The sequence below is a fragment of the Zonotrichia albicollis genome, chromosome 32, assembly GCF_047830755.1.
Source record: "Zonotrichia albicollis isolate bZonAlb1 chromosome 32, bZonAlb1.hap1, whole genome shotgun sequence".
Classification (NCBI taxonomy): domain Eukaryota; kingdom Metazoa; phylum Chordata; class Aves; order Passeriformes; family Passerellidae; genus Zonotrichia; species Zonotrichia albicollis.
The window spans coordinates 637,425-659,429 of NC_133850.1; the positions used below are offsets into that span (position 1 = coordinate 637,425).

Genomic DNA, 22,005 nt, shown 5'->3' on the forward strand with positions numbered 1-22,005 from the left:
AACAGGAACAGATCCCCCGTCCCTCCAGTGAATCCCCTCGGTGATTTTGGGGTGAAATCGCCGCTTTTGGGGCCATTCCGTGCCCGCTGATTTTGGGGTGAAATCGCCGCTTTTGGGGCCATTCCGTGCCCGCTGATTTTGGGGTGAAATCGCCGCTTTTGGGGCCATTCCCCGCTGATTTTGGGGTGAAAGCGCCACTTTTCGGGCCATTCCCCGCTGATTTTGGGGTGAAATCGCCGCTTTTCGAGCCATTCCCCGCTGATTTGGGGTGAAATCGCCGCTTTTGGGGCCATTCCGTGCCCCGCTGATTTTGGGGTGAAATCGCCGCTTTTGGGGCCATTCCCCGCTGATTTTGGGGTGAAATCGCCGCTTTTCGGGCCATTCCCCGCTGATTTTGGGGTGAAATCGCCGCTTTTGGGGCCATTCCGTGCCCCGCTGATTTTGGGGTGAAATCGCCGCTTTTCGGGCCATTCCCCGCTGATTTTGGGGTGAAATCGCCGCTTTTGGGGCCATTCCGTGCCCGCTGATTTTGGGGTGAAATCGCCGCTTTTGGGGCCATTCCGTGCCCGCTGATTTTGGGGTGAAATCGCCGCTTTTGGGGCCATTCCCCGCTGATTTTGGGGTGAAATCGCCGCTTTTCGGGCCATTCCCCGCCCGCTGATTTTGGGGTGAAATCGCCGCTTTTCGGGCCATTCCCCGCTGATTTTGGGACGCCCCTCCCCAGGCAGGAATTTCCCAACCCCACAAATAAATCCCCGCCGGGAATTCCCCGAAACACCCAAAACGCGGCGATTTTGCCCCAAAACCGTTCCCGGGCCATTCCCGGCGCCGAGGGCGGGCAGCGCTTATCGCGTCTCGCGCCTCGTTTATCGCCGGTGGTGGCGGCGATCACCGAAATCGCGGTGATTTCCCCCAAATCGCGGTGATTTACCCCAAATCGCGGTGATTGATTTACCCCAAATCGCGGTGATTTGCCCCAAATCGCCCCAAGGCCACGAGGGCCGCGCTCCGCCCTGTCACGCGCAGGGGAGGCCGCTAGGCCCGACCGGGGCACCGGGGGCGGCAGGGACACCGGGAGCGGCACCGGAGCACCAGAGACACTGGGAGCACCGGGACCGGTACCGGAGACACTGGGAGCACCGGGACCGGAGCACCGGGACCGGTACCGGAGCACCGGAGACACTGGGAGCACTGGGACCGGTACCAGAGCACCGGGACTGGGAGCACTGGGAGCAGTGGGAGCACCAGGACCGGTACCGGAGCACTGGGAGCAGTGGGAGCACCGGTACTGGAGCGCTGGGAGCACTGGTGATACCGGGACCGGAGCACCGGAGACACTGGGAGCACCGGGACCGGAGCACTGGGAGCAGTGGTGATACTGGGACCGGTACCGGAGCACCGGGAGCAGTGGTGATACCGGGACCGGAGCACCGGAGACACTGGGAGCACCGGGACCGGAGCACTGGGAGCAGTGGTGATACCGGTACCGGAGCGCTGGGAGCACTGGGAGCACTGGGACCGGGACCGGTACCAGAGCACCGGGACTGGGAGCACTGGGAGCACTGGTGATACCAGGACCGGTACCGGAACACCGGGAGTAGTGGTGATACCGGGACCGGAGCACCAGAGACACTGGGACTGGTACCAGAGCACTGGGAGCAGTGGTGATACCAGGACCGGTACCGGAGCACCGGGAGCAGTGGGAGCACCGGGACTGGAGCACCGGAGACACTGGGAGCACCGGGACCGGTACCAGAGCACCGGGACTGGGAGCACCGGGAGCAGTGGTGATACCAGGACCGGTACCGGAGCACCGGGGACACCGGGAGACACCTGGACCGGAGGCATCCGGGGTGTTCGGCCCCACAGCAGCAGCAGCACTGGCCGGCCCAGCCCCACAGCTCCCCACAGCTGGGGACACCGGGAACATCTGGAACCCGGAACCACCTCCAGCCCTGTGCCATGGGCGGGACACCATGGGTGACATCACGGGTGACACCACGGGTGACATCAGAGATGACATCAGAGGTGACACCATAGGTGACATCACAGGTGACACCACAGGTGACACCACAAGTGACGGCAGAGGTGACATCAGAAGTGACATCAGAGGTGACATCAGAGGTGATGGCAGAGGTGACAGCACAGGTGACATCACAGGTGACATCAGAGGTGACATCAGAGGTGACACCACAGGTGACATCAGAGATGACATCAGAGGTGACATCAGAGGTGACATCAGAGGTGACACCACAGGTGACATCACGGGTGACATCAGAGACGACATCAGAGGTGACACCACGGGTGACAGCAGAGGTGACATCAGAGGTGACATCACAGGTGACATAAGAGATGACATCAGAGGTGACATCAGAGGTGACACCACAGGTGACAGCAGGGGTGACATCAGAGGTGACATCACAGGTGATGGCAGAGCTGACAGCACAGGTGGCACCAGAGGAGACCCCAGAGGTGACAATGCCACACCAGCAGTGCCACGGAGGACGCTGTGGTGTCCCCGGCCACGTGGCACCGGTGGCACCGATGGCACTGGGGTGACCGTGCGGGGTCACTTTGAGCTGTGGAGGGATTACCTGGGGCTGGCGGCCGCCGTGGCCTCGCTGCTCCGCGAGCATGGGGGACGTGGGGACAGCTCGGGGACAACGGGGGCTCTGGCTGTGAGGGGCAGGGCAGCTCCACGGGCTGGGGCAGCTCCACGTGCTGGGGCAGCTCCATCTGTGGGGTCAGCTCCACGTGCTGGGGCAGCTCCATGTGTGGGGTCAGCTCCATCTGTGGGGTCAGCTCCACGTGCTGGGGCAGCTCCACGGGCTGGGGCAGCTCCACGGGCTGGGGCAGCTCCACGTGCTGGGGCAGCTCCATCTGTGGGGTCAGCTCCATGTGTGGGGTCAGCTCCATGTGTGGGGTCAGCTCCATCTGTGGGGTCAGCTCCATCTGTGGGGTCAGCTCCACATGTGGGGTCAGCTCCACGTGCTGGGGCAGCTCCACGTGCTGGGGCAGCTCCATCTGTGGGGTCAGCTCCACGTGCTGGGCCAGCTCCGCAGGCTGAGCCAGCTCCGTGTGCTGAGCTAGCTCCAGCTCCGCAGGCTGAGCCAGCTCCATCTGCTGGAGCAGCTCCGCAGGCTGAGCCAGCTCCGTGTGCTGAGCTAGCTCCATCTGCTGGGCCAGCTCCACATGTCAGGTCAGCTCCACCTATGGGAGCAGCTCCATGTACCGAACCATCTCCGTGCTTGGAACCAGCTCCACGTGCCAGGCCAGCTCTACCTATTGGACCATCTCCATTCACTGAACCAGCTCCACATGCTGAACCAGCTCCATCAGTGGGACCATCTCTGTGGACCGAACCAGCTCCATGTGCCAGACCAGCTCCACATGTCGGGTCAGCTCCACCTATGGGACCAGCTCCACATATGGGACCATCTCCACACACCAAACCAACTCCACGTGTAGGACCATCTCCATTCACCAAACCAGCTCCACATGCTGAACCAGCTCCACCAGTGGGACCATCTCCACCCACTGCCCCATCTCCGTGCTCCAGGCCAGCTCCACAAGCCGGGCCAGTTCCACCAGTGGGACCATCTCCATTCACCGAACCAGCTCCATGTGCCAGACCAGCTCCACATGTCGGGTCAGCTCCACCTGTGGGACCAGCTCCACATATGGGACCATCTCCACACACCAAACCAACTCCACGTGTAGGACCATCTCCATTCACCAAACCAGCTCCACATGCTGAACCAGCTCCACCAGTGGGACCATCTCCACACACTGCCCCATCTCCGTGCTCCAGGCCAGCTCCACAAGCCGGGCCAGTTCCACCAGTGGGACCATCTCCATTCACTGAACCAGCTCCACATGCTGAACCAGCTCCATCAGTGGGACCATCTCTGTGGACCGAACTATCTCCATGTGCCAGACCAGCTCCACATGTCGGGTCAGCTCCACATGCTGAACCAGCTCCACCAGTGGGACCATCTCCATTCACCGGCCCATCTCCACATGCCAGACCAGCTCCATCAGTGGGACCACCTCCACTCTCTGACCGAGCTCCACCAGTGGGACCATCTCTGTGGACCGAACTATCTCCACATGCCAGACCAGCTCCACGTGCCAGACCAGCTCCATCAGTGGGACCATCTCCACTCCCCGACCGAGCTCCACCAGTGGGACCATCTCCACTCACTGAACCAGCTCCATGTGCCAGACCAGCTCCACGTGTTGGGTCAGCTCCACCAGTGGGACCATCTCCATTCACTGAACCAGCTCCACGTGCCAGACCAGCTCCACCAGTGGCACCATCTCCATTCACTGAACCAGCTCCATGTAGACCAGCTCCACCAGTGGGACCATCTCCATTCACCAGCCCAGCTCCACGTGCCAGACCAGCTCCATCAGCGGGACCATCTCCACTCCCCGACCGAGCTCCACCAGTGGGACCATCTCTGTGGACCGAACTATCTCCACATGCCAGACCAGCTCCACATGCCAGACCAGCTCCACCAGCGGGACCACCTCCACTCCCCGACCGAGCTCCACCAGTAGGACCATCTCCACTCACTGAACCAGCTCCATGTGCCAGACCAGCTCCATGTGCCAGACCAGCTCCACCAGTGGGACCATCTCCATTCACTGAACCAGCTCTGTGCTCCGGGCCAACTCCACGTGCCAGACCAGCTCCATCAGTGAGACCACCTCCACTCCCTGACCGAGCTCCGCCAATGGGACCATCTCCATTCACCGACCGAGCTCCACCAGTGGGACCACCTCCACTCCCCGACCGAGCTCCATCAGCGGGACCATCTCCATTCACCGGCCCACCTCCACTCTCTGACCGAGCTCCACCAGCGGCACCACCTCCACTCCCCGACCGAGCTCCACCAGTGGGACCATCTCCATTCACCGGCCCATCTCCACATGCCAGACCATCTCCATTCACCGGCCCACCTCCACTCTCCGACCGAGCTCCACCAGCGGGACCATCTCCATTCATCGGCCCATCTCCACATGCCAGACCAGCTCCACCAGTGGGACCACCTCCACTCCCCGACCGAGCTCCACCAGTGGGACCATCTCCATTCACCGACCGAGCTCCACCAGCGGGACCATCTCCATTCACCGGCCCATCTCCACATGCCAGAGCAGCTCCACCAGTGGGACCACCTCCACTCCCCGACCGAGCTCCACCAGCAGCACCACCTCCACTCCCCGGCCCACCCGCACCCGCGGGCCCAGCTCCGCGCCCGGCCGCCGCTCCGTGCTCCTTCTGCCAGCACAACGGCGAGTCTCCGGCCGTGTACCGGAGCCACAGCCTGCGGGACGCGCGGGGCCGCGTGCAGTGCCCGGTGCTGCGCAGTTACGTGTGCCCGCAGTGCGGCGCCACGCGTGACCGCGCGCACACGCGGCGCTTCTGCCCCCGCACACCCCGCGGCTACAGCTCCGTGTACGCGCCCGCCGCCGACGGCACCGGCACCGGCAGCGCGTAGGTGAGGAAGAGGAGCGGCGCGGCGGAGGGGAGGGAGGGAGGAAGAGGAGCACGGGGTGTAGGGGAGGAGGAAGAGGATGGACACGGTGTAGGTGAGGAGGAAGAGGATGGACATGATGTAGATGAGGAAGAGGAGGGAAGGATGTAGGGGAGGAGGAAGAGGATGGACACAGTGCAGGTGAGAAAGAGGATGGACACGGTGTAGGTGAGGAAGAGGAGCGGCGCGGTGGAGGGGAGAAGGGAGGAAGAGGAGCACAGGGTGTAGGTGAGGAAGAGGATGGACACGGTGTAGGTGAGGAAGAGGAGGGAAGGATGTAGATGAGGAAGAGGATGGACACGGTGTAGGTGAGGAAGAGGAGGGAAGGATGTAGATGAGGAGGGACAGACACGGTGTAGGTGAGGAAGAGGAGGGAAGGATGTAGATGAGGAAGAGGAAGGACACGGTGTAGGTGAGGAAGAGGAGGGAAGGATGTAGGTGAGGAGGAAGAGGATGGACACGGAGCAGGTGAGGAAGAGGAGCACAGGGTGTAGGTGAGGAAGAGGAAGGACACGGTGTAGGTGAGGAGGGACAGACACGGTGTAGGTGAGGAAGAGGAGGGAAGGATGTAGGTGAGGAAGAGGATGGACAGGGTGTAGGGGAGGAGGAAGAAGATGGACACGGTGTAGGTGAGGAAGAGGAGCGGCGCTGGAGGGGAGGGAGGGAGGAAGAGGAGTACGGGGTGTAGGGGAGGAGGAAGAGGATGGACACTGTGTAGGTGAGGAAGAGGATGGACATGATGTAGGTGAGGAGGAAGAGGAAGGACACGGTGTAGGTGAGGAGGAAGAGGAGGGCAGGATGTAGGGGAGGAAGAGGATGGACACGGTGTGGGTGAGGAAGAGGATGGACGCGGTGCAGGTGAGGAGGAAGAGGAGCACAGGGTGTAGGTGAGGAAGAGGATGGACAGTGTAGGTGAGGGATGGACACGGTGTAGGTGAGGGATGGACACGGTGTAGGTGAGGAGGAAGAGGAAGGACACGGTGTGGGTGAGGAAGAGGATGGACACGGTGTAGGTGAGGAAGAGGAGGGAAGGATGTAGGTGAGGAAGAGGATGGACACGGTGTAGGTGAGGAAGAGGAAGGACACGGTGTAGGTGAAGAGGAAGAGGAGGGCAGGATGTAGGTGAGGAAGAGGATGGACACGGTGTAGGTGAGGAAGAGGAAGGACACGGTGTAGGTGAGGAAGAGGAGGGCAGGATGTAGGTGAGGAGGAAGAGGACGGACACGGTGTAGGTGAGGAAGAGGAAGGACACGGTGTAGGTGAGGAGGAAGAGGAGGGAAGGATGTAGATGAGGAAGAGGAGGGAAGGATGTAGGTGAGGAGGAAGAGGATGGACATGATGTAGGGGAGGAGGGACAGACACAGCGTAGGTGACGAAGAGGAGGGCAGGATGTAGATGAGGAAGAGGAAGGACACGGTGTAGGTGAGGAAGAGGATGGACACGGTGTAGGTGAGGAGGAAGAGGATGGACAGGGTGTAGGTGAGGAAGAGGATGGACACGGTGCAGGTGAGGAAGAGGAGGGAAGGATGTAGGTGAGGAGGAAGAGGAGGGCAGGATGTAGATGAGGAAGAGGATGGACATGGTGTGGGTGAGGAGGAAGAGGAGGGCAGGATGTAGATGAGGAAGAGGATGGACACGGTGTAGATGAGGAAGAAGAGGAAGGACACGGTGTGGGTGAGGAAGAGGATGGACACGGTGTAGGTGAGGAGGAAGAGGATGGACATGGTGTAGGTGAGGAAGAGGATGGACAGGGTGAAGTTGATCCAAACCTGGGTTTATCCAGAATTTCAATTCCTGTTTTACCCAAATCTGGATTTATCCCAATTCCCGTTTTGCCCAAATTTGGGTTTATCCCAATTCCTGTTTTATCCAAATTCCAATTAATCCCAATTCCTGTTGTACCCAAATTTCAATTTATCCCAATTCCTGTTTTATCCAAATTCCAATTAATCCCAATTCCTGTTTTACCCAAATTTGGATTTATCCCAATTCCTGTTTTATCCAAATTCCAATTAATCCCAATTCCTGTTTTACCCAAATTTGGATTTATCCCAATTCCTGTTTTACCCAAATCTGGATTTATCCCAATTCCTGTTTTATCCAAATCTGGATTTTTCCCAATTCCTGTTTTACCCAAATTTCAATTTATCCCAATTCCTGTTTTACCCAAATCTGGGTTTATCCCAATTCCTGTTTTATCTCAATTCCTGTTTTACCCAAATCTGGGTTTATCCAGAATTTCAATTCCTGTTTTACCCAAATTTCAATTTATCCCAATTCCTGTTTTACCCAAATCTGGATTTATCCCAATTCCTGTTTTACCCAAATCTGGATTTATCCAGGATAAAATTAATCAGGAATTTTAATTTTTATTTTAATTTTTAAAATTATTTATTTTTTTTTAAATTTTCTTTTCCAGGCTCTTCACCAGAGGATGAAACCACGGCCTGGAGCCCGACTGGGACCAGTTCTGGGGCTGAGTTTTGGGTTTGAACTCTGAATTTTGGGGTTTTTTTTTTGAGTTTTGAGCTCTGAATTTTGGGTTTGGTTTGAATTTTGGGTTTGAACTGTTGAGTTTTGGGTTTGAACTCTGAATTTTGGGTTTGAGCTCTGAATTTTGGGTTTGAACTCTGAATTTTGGGTTTGCTTTGAGTTTTGGGTTTGAACTCTGAATTTTGGGTTTGAACTCTTGAATTTTGGGTTTGAACTCTGAATTTTGAGTTTGGTTTGAGTTTTGGGTTTGAACTCTGAATTTTGGGTTTGAACTCTGAATTTTGGGTTTGAGCTCTGAGTTTTGGGTTTGAACTCTGAATTTTGGGTTTGGTTTGAATTTTGGGTTTGGTTTGAATTTTGGGTTTGGTTTGAATTTTGGGTTTGAGCTCTGAGTTTTGGGTTTGAACTCTGAATTTTGGGTTTGGTTTGAATTTTGGGTTTGGTTTGAATTTTGGGTTTGAACTCTGAATTTTGGGTTTGAACTCTTGAATTTTGAGTTTGGTTTGAATTTTGGGTTTGGTTCGAGTTTTGGGTTTGAATTCTGAATTTTGGGTTTGAGCTCTGAATTTTGGGTTTGGTTCGAGTTTTGGGTTTGAACTCTGAATTTTGGGGTTTTTTTTTTGAGTTTTGAGCTCTGAATTTTGGGTTTGAGCTCTTGAATTTTGGGTTTGGTTTGAATTTTGGGTTTGAGCTCTGAATTTTGGGTTTGAACTGTTGAGTTTTGGGTTTGGTTTGAGTTTTGAGAGCTGAATTTTGGGGTTTTTTTTTGAGTTTTGAACTCTGAATTTTGGGTTTGAACTCTGAATTTTGGGTTTGGTTTGAATTCTGAGTTTGAACTCTTTAATTTTGGGTTTGGTTCGAGTTTTGAGCTCTGAATTTTGGGTTTGAACTGTTGAGTTTTGGGTTTGGTTTGAGTTTTGAGAGCTGAATTTTGGGGTTTTTTTTTTGAGTTTTGAGCTCTGAATTTTGGGTTTGAGCTCTGAATTTTGGGTTTGAGCTCTGAATTTTGGGCTTGGTTTGAATTTTGGGTTTGAGCTCTGAATTTTGGGCTTGGTTTGAGTTTTGGGTTTGAATTCTGAATTTTGGGTTTGAACTCTGAATTTTGGGTTTGGTTTGAGTTTTGAGCTCTGAATTTTGGGTTTGAGCTCTGAATTTTGGGTTTAAACTCTGAATTTTGGGTTTGGTTTGAATTTTGGGTTTGAACTCTGAATTTTGGGTTTGAACTCTTGAATTTTGGGTTTGAACTCTGAATTTTGGGTTTGAGCTCTGAATTTTGGGTTTGGTTTGAATTTTGGGTTTGAGCTCTGAATTTTGGGTTTGGTTTGAATTTTGGGTTTGAGCTCTGAATTTTGGGTTTGAGCTCTGAATTTTGGGTTTGAACTCTGAATTTTGGGTTTGAACTCTGAATTTTGGGTTTGGTTCGAGTTTTGGGTTTGAACTCTGAATTTTGGGTTTGGTTTGAATTTTGAGAGCTGAATTTTGGGGTTTATTTTTGAGTTTTGAGCTCTGAATTTTGGGTTTGAACTCTGAATTTTGGGTTTGAGCTTTGAATTTTGGGTTTGGTTTGAGTTTTGGGTTTGAACTCTGAATTTTGGGGGTTTATTTTTGAGTTTTGAGCTCTGAATTTTGGGTTTGAACTCTGAGTTTTGGGTTTGAACTCTGAATTTTGGGTTTGAACTCTGAATTTTGGGTTTGAACTCTTGAATTTTGGGTTTGAACTCTGAATTTTGGGTTTGGTTTGAGTTTTGGGTTTGAGCTCTGAATTTTGGGTTTGAACTCTGAATTTTGGGTTTGAACTCTGAATTTTGGGTTTGGTTCGAATTTTGGGTTTGAACTCTGAATTTTGGGTTTGAGCTCTGAATTTTGGGTTTGAACTCTGAATTTTGGGTTTGAACTCTGAATTTTAGGTTTGGTTTGAATTTTGGGTTTGAACTCTGAATTTTGGGTTTGAGCTCTGAATTTTGGGTTTGGTTTGAATTTTGGGTTTGAACTCTGAATTTTGGGTTTGAACTCTGAATTTTGGGTTTGAGCTCTGAATTTTGGGTTTGAGCTCTGAATTTTGGGTTTGAACTCTGAATTTTGGGTTTGGTTTGAGTTTTGGGTTTGAACTCTGAATTTTGGGTTTGAGCTCTGAATTTTGGGTTTGGTTTGAATTTTGGGTTTGAACTGTTGAGTTTTGGGTTTGAACTCTGAATTTTGGGTTTGAGCTCTGAATTTTGAGTTTGGTTTGAGTTTTGAGCTCTGAGTTTTGGTGAATCCCAAAAGGAGTCAGTTCTCCAGGAATTATCAATATTTGGGTTAAATTATTGAATTTTGGTTAATCCCAAATTGGGAAAGGGCTGATGCTCCAAATATTGGAGCTGTTATCAAATATTTTGGGTTGAATTGTGGAATTTTAATTAATCCCAGGCTGGGAAAGAGCCAGAGCTCCAGGAATTATCAAATATTTTTGGTTAAATTATTGAGTTTTGGTGAATCCCAAAAGGAGTCAGTGCTCCAGGAATTATCAATATTTGGGTTAAATTATTGAATTTTGGTTAATCCCAAATTGGGACAGAGCTCCAGGAATTATCAGATATTTTGGTTGGATTATTGAATTTTGGTTAATCCCAAAAGGGGCAGAGCTCCAGGAATTATCAATATTTGGGTTTGAATTATTGAGTTTTGGTTAATCCCAAAAGGAGTCAGAGCTCCAGGAATTATCAAATATTTTGGTTAAATTATTGAATTTTGGTTAATCCCAAAAGGGGACAGAGCTCCAGGAATTATCAAATATTTAGGTTTGATTATTGAATTTTGGTTAATCCCAAATTGGGAAAGAGCCAGAGCTCCAGGAATTATCAATACTTGGGTTTGATTATTGAATTTTGGTGAATCCCAAATTGGGAAAGGGCTGATGCTCCAAATTTTGGAGCTGTTATCAAATATTTGGGTTGGATTATTGAATTTTGGTTAATCCCAAATTGGGAAAGAGACAGAGCTCCAGGAATTATCAAATATTTTGGGTTGAATTATTGAGTTTTGGTTAATCCCAAAAGGGGCAGTGCTCCAGGAATTATCAATATTTTGGGTTAAATTATTGAATTTTGGTTAATCCCAAATTGGGAAAGGGCTGATGCTCCAAATTTTGGAGCTGTTATCAAATATTTTGGGTTTGATTATTGAATTTTAATTAATCCCAGGCTGGGAAAGGGTCAGAGCTCCAGGAATTATCAATATTTTGGGTTGGATTATTGAATTTTGGTTAATCCCAAAAGGGGACAGAGCTCCAGGAATTATCAAATATTTAGGTTTGATTATTGAGTTTTGGTTAATCCCAAAAGGAGTCAGAGCTCCAGGAATTATCAAATATTTTGGTTAAATTATTGAATTTTGGTTAATCCCAAAAGGGGACAGAGCTCCAGGAATTATCAAATATTTGGGTTGGATTATTGAATTTTGGTTAATCCCAAATTGGGAAAAGCTGATGCTCCAAATATTGGAGCTGTTATCAAATATTTGGGTTAAATTATTGAGTTTTGGTTAATCCCAAAAGGGGTCAGAGCTCCAGGAATTATCAGATATTTAGGTTTGATTATTGAATTTTGGTTAATCCCAAAACAGGAAAGAGTCAGAGCTCCAGGAATTATCAAATATTTTGGGTTTGATTATTGAGTTTTGGTTAATCCCAAAAGGGGACAGAGCTCCAGGAATTATCAATATTTGGGTTGGATTATTAAATTTTGGTTAATTCCAGGCCAGGGATGACCAACCTGTAATAATTCTCCACATGAACTCTGCTTTATTCCACAATAAATGAGAATTATTTCCACATTTCTCACCTCTCTAGTCCTCTTTGTTATCCACAGAAACTCTGCTTTATTCCACCAATATAATTTAAATTTATATAATATAAATTATATAATAAAAATTATATAAATATAATGATATTTCCAGCACTCCTCACCTCTCCAGTCCTCTTTGTTATCCACAGGAACTCTGCTTTATTCCACCAATATTATATAAATTTATATTATATAAATTATATAAATTACATAATATAAATTTTCTAAATATGATGATATTTCCACCACCCTTTACCTCCTGAGCCCTCTTTCCAGTGCAATTTTTCACACAAACTCTGCTTTATTTCATTTTATATGATATAAATTTACATTAAATAAACCCAGAATTATGGAATATAATGGCATTTCCACACCAATATAAATTTACATTAAATAATCCAGAATTATAGAATATAATGACATTTCCACACCAATATAAATTTACATTAAACAACCCAGAATTATGGAATATAATGCTATTTCCACACCAATATAAATTTACATTAAATAACCCAGAATTATGGAATATAATATTTCCACATCGATATGATATAAATTTATATAAAATAAACCCAGAATTATGGAATATAATGCTATTTCCACACCAATATAAATTTACATTAAAAAAAACAGAATTACAGAATATAATGCTATTTCTGCACCAATATGATATAAATTTACATGAAATAAACCAGAATTATAGAATATAATGACATTTCCACACCAATATAAATTTATATTAAATAACCCAGAATTATAGAATATAATATTTCCACACCAATATGATATAAATTTACATTAAATAACCCAGAATTATAGAATATAATGATATTTCCACACCAATATGATATAAATTTACATTAAACAACACAGAATTATAGAATATAATATTTCCACCTCAATAGGATATAAATTTATATTAAATAAACCCAGAATTATAGAATACAATGACATTTCCACACCGATATGATAGAAATTTATATAAAACAAACCAGAATTATAGAATATAATTATATTTCCACGCCGATATGATATAAATTAATATTAAATAACCCAGAATTATGGAATATAATGGCATTTCCACACCGATATGACATAAATTTATATGAAATAAAACCAGAATTATGGAATATAATATTTCCACGCCGATATGATATAAATTTATATTAAATAACCCAGAATTATAGAATATATTTCCACACCGATATGATATAAATTTACATTAAACAACCCAGAATTATGGAATATAATTATATTTCCACGCCGATATGATAGAAATTAATATTAAATAAACCAGAATTATAGAATATAATGACATTTCCACGCCAATATTATATAAATTTATATTAAATAAACCCAGAATTATGGAATATAATTATATTTCCATGCTGATATGATATAAATTTATGTTAAATAACCCAGAATTATAGAATATAATGCCATTTCTGCACCAATATGATATAAATTGATATAAAATAACCCAGAATTATATAAACTTAATTTAATTTAATTTAATTTAATTTCCAGCATTTCTCACCTCCTGCGGCCCCGCCGGGGTTTGGGCTTTGCCCTCCTGAGCATCTCCAGCCCCCGCTGGGCCCCCATGGCCAGGCGGCTGCGGGGGAATGGGGAGGGTCAAAATTCACACCAAAATTCACCCTAAAATCATCCAAATTCACCCCAAAATTCACAGAAATTCATCCCAAATTCACACCAAAATTCACAGAAATTAACCTAAAAATTCAGGAAAAATTCACACAAATTCACACCAAAATTCAGTAAAAATTCACCCCCAAATTCACACCAATTCATCCCAAATTCACACCAAAATTCACAGAAATTCACACCAAAATTCACACCAAAATCACAGAAATTAACCTAAAAATTCAGGAAAAATTCACAGAAATTCACCTCCAAATTCACACCAAAATTCACAGAAATTCAGCCCAAAATTCACCCAAAATCATCCAAATTCACACCAAAATTCAGTAAAATTTCACCCCCAAATTCACAGAAATTCAGCCCAAATTCACCCCAAAATTCAGTAAAAATTCACCCCCAAATTCACACCAATTCATCCCAAATTCACCCCAAAATTCACAGAAATTCACACCAAAATCCACCCCAAAATCACAGAAATTCAGCCTCAAATTCACTAAAGTTTCACCCCAAAATTCACAGAAATTCAGCCCCAAATTCACCCCAAATTCACCCACAAATCCACACCAAATTCACCCCAAATTCACTAAAAATTCACCCCCAAAATTCAGTAAAAATTCACCCCCAAAATTCACACCAAAATTCACACAAATTCAGCCCAAAATTCACCCCAAAATAATCCAAATTCATCCCCAAATTCACTAAAAATTCACCCCCAAATTCACTAAAAATTCAGCCCAAAATTCACCCCAAAATAATCCAAATTCACCCCCAAATTCACTAAAAATTCACCCACAAATTCACACAAAATTAACGCCAAATTCACACCAAAATCACCCAAATTCACCCCTAAATTCACACCCAAATTCACCCCCAAATTCACACCAAAATTCACCCCAAAATTCACCCCAAATTCACACCAAAATTCAGTAAAAATTCACCCTCAAATTCACACCAAAATTCACCCCAAAATCACAGAAATTCACACCAAAATTCACACCAAAATCACAGAAATTAACCTAAAAATTCAGTAAAAATTCACACAAATTCACCCCCAAATTCACCCCCAAAATCACAGAAATTCATCCCAAATTCACACCAAAATCACAGAAATTCACACCAAAATTCACACCAAAATTCACACCAAAATCACAGAAATTAACCTAAAAATTCAGTAAAAATTCACCCCCAAATTCACCCCCAAATTCACACCAAAATCACAGAAATTGACCTAAAAATTCAGGAAAAATTCACACAAATTCACCCCCAAATTCACACCCAAATTCACACCAAAATTCACAGAAATTCAGCCCAAAATTCACACCAAAATCACAGAAATTCAGCCCAAATTCACACCAAAATCACAGAAATTCAGCCCAAATTCACACCAAAATTCACAGAAATTCAGCCCAAAATTCACCCCAAAATCACAGAAATTAACCTAAAAATTCAGGAAAAATTCACACAAATTCACCCCCAAATTCACACCAAAATTCACAGAAATTCACCCCCAAATTCACCCAAATTCCCCCAAATTCACCTCCAAATTCACACCAAAATCACCCAAATTCACCCCAAATTTACAGAAATTCAGCCTCAAATTCACTAAAAATTCACACCCAAATTCACCCCAAAATTCACCCCCAAATTCACCACAAATTCACCCCAAAATCACAGAAATTCAGCCCAAATTCAGCCCCAAATTAAACCCAAATTCACACCAAAATCATACCCAAATTCACCCCAAATTCACAGAAATTCACCCCAAAATTCACTAAAAATTCACCCACAAATTCACACCAATTCACACCAAAATTCACAGAAATTCAGCCCAAAATTCACCCTAAATTCACCCACAAATTCACACCAAATTGACGCCAAATTGACACCAAAATCCACCCCAAAACCACCCAAATTCACACCAAATTCACCACAAATTCACACCAAAATCACCCAAATTCACCCCTAAATTCACACCCAAATTCAGACAAATTCACTAAAAATTCACCCCCAAATTCACCCAGATTTACCCAAATTCACCCCCAAATTCACAGAAATTCACCCCCAAATTCACCCCAATATTCAGTAAAAATTCACCCCCAAATTCACAGAAATTCACACCAAATTCACTAAAAATTCACCCCCAAATTCACCCCCAAATCATCCAAAATTCACCCCCAAATTCACCCCTAAATTCACCCCAATTCACCCCAAATTCACTAAAAATTCACCCCAAAATTCAGTAAAAATTCACCCCCAAATTTACAGAAATTCACCCCAAATTCACCCCAAATCACCCAAATTCACCCACAAATTCACTACAAATTCACCCAAATTCACCCCAAATTCACACCAAAATCCACCCCAAATTCACCCCTAAATTCACACCCAAATTCACTCAAATTCACCCCCAAATTCACCCCAAAATTCACCCCAAAATCACCCCCAAATTCACCCAAAATTCACCCACAAATCCACACCAAATTCACCCCAAAATCCACCCCAAAATCACCCAAATTCACCCTAAATTCACCCAAATTCACCCACAAATTCACTACAAATTCACCCCAAAATCACCCAAATTCACCCCCAAATTCACTACAAATTCACACCAAAATTCACCCACAAATCCACACCAAATTCACTCCAAATTCACCCACAAATTCACACCAAATTGACGCCAAATTGACACCAAAATCCACCCCAAAAACACCCAAATTCACACCAAAATTCACAGAAATTCACACCAAAATTCACCCCTAAATTCACCCCAAAATCACCCAAATTCACCCCCAAATTCACCCCAAATTTACACAAATTCACCCCAAATTCACTAAAAATTCACCCCCAAATTCACCCCCAAATTCACCCCAAATTCACACCCAAATTCACCCCAATTCACATCAAATTCACCAAATTTACACCCAAATTCACACCCAAATTCTCACCAAATTTACACAAATTCACCCCAAATTCACCCCCAAATTCACAGAAATTCAGCCCAAAATTCACCCCAAATTCACACCAAAAATCACAGAAATTCACCCCAAATTCCCCCCAGTCTGGGTTTGGGACTCACTTGAGGTTCGAGAGCTCCCGGATCAGCCCCCGGATGGCGTCGGTGGCGTCCGACGGTTCCGCGGCTTTGGAGCTGCTAAAAAGGGAAAAAAAAACCCCAAAAAAACCCCAAAACCCCCAAAATTAATCCCAAACCCTCAAAGTGGGGTTTTGGGGTTAAAAATGGGAGTTTTGGGGTTAAAAATGGGAGTTTTGGGGTGTCTGGGCTCACCCACCTTGGCCAGGGGGTGTTGGCTGTGGCTCTGGGCTGGCTCGGGCCTGGGCTGGGCCAGGGCTGGGGGAGAGAGAAAATGGGGAGGGGTCCCAGTTTGGAATTGGGGAGGGGTCTCTGGGTCCCAGTTTGGATGGGGAGGGGTCTCTGGGTCCCAGTTTGGAATTGGGGAGGGGTCTCTGGGTCCCAGTTTGGGTGGGGAGGGGTCCCTGGATCCCAGTTTGGATGGGGAGGGGTCTCTGGATCCCAGTTTGGGATTGGGGAGGGGTCCCTGGATCCCAGTTTGTGTGGGAGGGTCCCAGTTTGGGATTGGGGAGGGGTCTTTGGGATTGGGGAGGGGTCCCAGTTTGGGATTGGGGAGGGGTCTCTGGATCCCAGTTTGGGTGGGGAGGGTCCCAGTTTGAAATTGGGGAGGGGTCCCAGTTGGAAATTGGGGAGGGGTCCTTGGATCCCAGTTTGGGATTGGGGAGGGGTCCCAGTTTGGGTGGGGAGGGGTCCCAGTTTGGGATGGGGAGGGGTCTCTGGATCCCAGTTTGGGATTGGGGAGGGGTCCCTGGATCCCAGTTTGGGATGGGGAGGGGTCTCTGGATCCCAGTTTGGGATTGGGGAGGGGTCTCTGGGTCCCAGTTTGGAATTGGGGAGGGGTCCCTGGATCCCAGTTTGGGATGGGGAGGGGTCTCTGGGTCCCAGTTTGGGTGGGAGGGTCCCAGTTTGGGTGGGAGGGTCCCAGTTGGAAATTGGGGAGGGGTCCCAGTTTGGATGGGGAGGGGTCCCAGTTGGAAATTGGGGAGGGATCCCAGTTTGGGATGGGGAGGGGTCCCAGTTTGGGATGGGGAGGGGTCTCTGGATCCCAGTTTGGGATTGGGGAGGGGTCTCTGGGTCCCAGTTGGAAATTGGGGAGGGGTCTCTGGATCCCAGTTTGAAATTGGGGAGGGGTCCCAGTTTGGGAGGGTGAGGGGTCCTAGTTCGGGATTGGGGAGGGGTCCCAGTTTGGGATGGGGAGGGGTCCCAGTTTGGGATTGGGGAGGGGTCTCTGGATCCCAGTTTGGGATTGGGGAGGGGTCTCTGGATCCCAGTTTGGGATTGGGGAGGGGTCTCTGGGTCCCAGTTGGAAATTGGGGAGGGGTCCCAGTTTGGGTGGGGAGGGGTCTCTTGATCCCAGTTTGGAATTGGGCAGGGGTCCCAGTTTGGGATTGGGGGGGGTCTCTGGGTCCCAGTTTGGATGTGGAGGGGTCCCAGTTTGAGATTGAGGAGGCGTCCCTGGATCCCAGTTTGGATGGGAGAGTCCCAGTTTGGGTGGGAGGGGTCCCAGTTTGGAATTGGGGAGGGTCCCAGTTGGAAATTGGGGAGGGGTCCCAGTTTGGGATGGGGAGGGGTCTCTGGATCCCAGTTTGGGACTGGGGAGGGGTCTCTGGATCCCAGTTTGGATGGGGAGGGGTCTCTGGATCCCAGTTTGGGATTGGGGAGGGGTCCCTGGATCCCAGTTTGGGTGGGGAAGGGTCTCTGGGTTGGGGAGGGGTCTCTGGATCCCAGTTTGGATGGGGAGGGGTCCCAGTTTGGATGGGGAGGGGTCCCAGTTTGGGACTGGGGAGGGGTCTCTGGATCCCAGTTTGAAATTGGGGAGGGGTCCCAGTTTGGAATTGGGGAGGGGTCTCTGGATCCCAGTTTGGATGGGGAGGGGTCCCAGTTTGGGATTGGGGAGGGGTCCCAGTTTGGGACTGGGGAGGGGTCCCTGGATCCCAGTTTGAGATGGGGAGGGGTCTCTGGGTCCCAGTTTGGAATTAGGGAGGGGTCTCTGGAATTGGGGAGGGGTCCCAGTTTGGGATTGGGGAGGGGTCTCTGGATCCCAGTTTGGGATTGGGGAGGGTCCCAGTTTGGAATGGGGAGGGGTCCCAGTTGGAAATTGGGGAGGGGTCCCTGGATCCCAGTTTGGGATTGGGGAGGGGTCTCTGGATCCCAGTTTGGGATTGGGAGGGTCCCAGTTTGAGATTGGGGAGGGGTCCCTGGATCCCAGATTGGAATTGGGGAGGGGTCTCTGGATCCCAGTTTGAGATTGGAGAGGGGTCTCTGGGTCCCAGTTGGAAATTGGGGAGAGGTCCCAGTTTGGGTGGGGAGGGGTCTCTGGATCCCAGTTTGGAATTGGGGAGGGGTCCCAGTTGGAAATTGGGGAGGGGTCCCAGTTTGGATGGGGAGGGTCCCAGTTTGTGTGGGAGGGGTCCCAGTTTGGATGGGGAGGGGTCCCAGTTTGGGATGGGGAGGGGTCTCTGGGTCCCAGTTTGGATGGGGAGGGGTCCCAGTTGGAAATTGGGGAGGGGTCCCAGTTTGGGTGGGGAGGGGTCTCTGGATCCCAGTTTGGGTGGGGAGGGGTCTCTGGGTCCCAGTTTGGGATGGGGAGGGGTCCCAGTTTGGATGGGGAGGGGTCTCTGGATCCCAGTTTGAAACTGGGGAGGGGTCCCAGTTTGGGTGGGGAGGGGTCCCTGGATCCCAGTTTGGATGGGGAGGGGTCCCAGTTTGTGTGGGGAGGGGTCCCTGGATCCCAGTTTGGGTGGGGAGGGTCCCAGTTGGAAATTGGGGAGGGGTCCCAGTTTGGAATTGGTGAGGGGTCCCAGTTTGGGACTGGGGAGGGGTCTCTTGATCCCAGTTTGAAATTGGGGAGGGGTCCCGGATTGGGATGGGGAGGGGTCTCTGGATCCCAGTTTGGGATGGGGAGGGGTCCCAGTTTGGGTGGGGAGGGGTCTCTGGATCCCAGTTTGGGATTGGGGAGGGGTCTCTGGATCCCAGTTTGAAATTGGGGAGGGGTCCCAGTTTGGAATTGGGGAGGGGTCCCAGTTTGTGTGGGAGGGGTCCCAGTTTGGTGGGGAGGGGTCTCTGGATCCCAGTTTGAAATTGGGGAGGGGTCCCAGTTGGAAATTGGGGAGGGTCCCAGTTTGGGTGGGGAGGATCCCAGTTTGGATGGGAGGGTCCCAGTTTGTGTGGGAGGGGTCCCAGTTTGGATGGGGAGGGGTCCCAGTTTGGATGGGAGGGTCCCAGTTTGTGTGGGAGGGGTCTCTGGATCCCAGTTTGGGATTGGGGAGGGGTCCCAGTTTGGGTGGGGAGGGGTCCCAGTTTGGGTGGGGAGGGGTCTCTGGATCCCAGTTTGGGATTGGGGAGGGGTCCCAGTTTGGGTGGGGAGGGGTCCCAGTTTGGGTGGGGAGGGTCCCTGGATCCCAGTTTGGGATGGGGAGGGGTCCCAGTTTGGGATTGGGGAGGGGTCCCAGTTTGGGATGGGGGAGGGGTCTCTGGGTCCCAGTTTGGAATTGGGGAGGGGTCTCTGGATCCCAGTTTGGGATGGGGAGGGGTCCCAGTTTGGAATTGGGGAGGGGTCCCAGTTTGGAAACTGGGGAGGGGTCCCTGGATCCCAGTTTGAAATTGGGGAGGGGTCCCAGTTTGGGATTGGGGAGGGGTCCCTGGATCCCAGTTTGAGTGGGGAGGGTCCCAGTTTGGGATTGGGGAGGGTCCCAGTTTGGGTGGGGAGGGGTCTCTGGATCCCAGTTTGGGATGGGGAGGGGTCCCAGTTTGGGATTGGGGAGGGGCTCTGGATCCCAGTTTGGAATTGGGGAGGGTCCCAGTTTGGGATTGGGGAGGGTCCCAGTTTGGGATGGGGAGGGTCCCTGGATCCCAGTTTGGATGGGGAGGGGTCCCAGTTTGGAATTGGGGAGGGTCCCAGTTTGGATGGGGAGGGGTCTCTGGATCCCAGTTTGGGACTGGGGAGGGGTCCCTGGATCCCAGTTTGGAATTGGGGAGGGGTCCCTGGATCCCAGTTTGGAATTGGGGAGGGGTCTCTTGATCCCAGTTTGGGATGGGGAGGGGTCCCAGTTTGGGTGGGGAGGTGTCTCTGGGTCCCAGTTTGGATGGGAGGGGTCCCAGTTTGAAATTGGGGAGGGGTCCCAGTTTGGATGGGGAGGGGTCTGTGGGTCCCAGTTTGGGATTGGGAAGGGGTCCCAGTTTGGGATGGGGAGGGGTCTCTGGATCCCAGTTTGGGATGGGGAGGGGTCCCAGTTTGAAATTGGGGAGGGGTCCCAGTTTGGAATGGGGAGGGGTCTCTGGATCCCAGTTTGGGATGGGGAGGGGTCCCAGTTTGAAATTGGGGAGGGGTCCCAGTTTGGAATGGGGAGGGGTCTCTGGATCCCAGTTTGGATGGGGAGGGTCCCAGTTTGGGTGGGGAGGGGTCTCTTGATCCCAGTTTGGGACTGGGGAGGGGTCTCTGGATCCCAGTTTGGGTGGGGAGGGGTCCCAGTTTGGGTGGGGAGGGGTCCCAGTTTGGGTGGGGAGGGGTCCCTGGATCCCAGTTTGGATGGGGAGGGGTCCCAGTTGGGATGGGGAGGGGTCTCTGGGTCCCAGTTTGAGATGGGGAGGGGTCCCAGTTGGAAATTGGGGAGGGGTCCCAGTTTGGGATTGGGGAGGGGTCCCAGTTTGGGTGGGGAGGGGTCCCTGGATCCCAGTTTGGATGGGGAGGGGTCCCAGTTTGGGTGGGGAGGGGTCCCTGGATCCCAGTTTGGATGGGGAGGGGTCCCAGTTTGGGTGGGGAGGGGTCTCTGGGTCCCAGTTTGGGTGGGAGGGGTCCCAATTTGGGATTGGGGAGGGTCCCAGTTGGAAATTGGGGAGGGGTCCCAGTTTGGGATGGGGAGGGGTCCCAGCTGTACCTTCTCCCCTGGTGTTGCCGATTCCGCCTCGTTCTGCCCCAAAATTCCCGGTTCGGCAATTTCCCACTTTGGCTCCAGCTGTTCTTCTTCTGCTCCATCCAAAATTCCCATTTTTGGTAACTCCAGTGGATCTTCTCCCGTTCCATCCAAAATTCCCATTTTTGGTAACTCCAGTGGATCTTCTCCCATTCCATCCAAAATTCCCATTTTTGGTAATTCCGGTGGATCTTCTCCTGTTCCATCCAAAATTCCCATTTTTGGTGTTTCCAGTGGATCCTCTCCAGCTCCATCCAAAATTCCCATTTTTGGTGTTTCCAGTGGATCTTCTCCCATTACATCCAAAATTCCCATTTTTGGTGTTTCCATCTTCTCTTTTCCTGCCCCATCCACCTCCAAAATTCCTGGATTTGGTAATTCCAGTGGATCTTCTCCTGCTCCATCCAAAATTCCCATTTTTGGTGTTTCCATCTGTTCTTCTTCTCCTGCTCCATCCATCTCCAAAATTCCCATTTTTGGTG

The 22,005-nt window shown here is 49.6% G+C and overlaps 1 protein-coding gene across 1 annotated transcript; it reads left to right on the forward strand.

Moving 5' to 3' along the window:
* The first annotated feature begins 4,739 nt into the window (after positions 1-4,739).
* NANOS3 (nanos C2HC-type zinc finger 3) lies at positions 4,740-8,116 on the forward strand. Its single transcript, XM_074530124.1, has 2 exons — positions 4,740-5,504; positions 7,960-8,116. The coding sequence occupies exon 1, from the start codon at positions 4,740-4,742 to the stop codon at positions 5,502-5,504; it is 765 nt and encodes a 254-aa protein (XP_074386225.1). The 3' UTR covers positions 7,960-8,116.
* Positions 8,117-22,005: the final 13,889 nt, after the last annotated feature.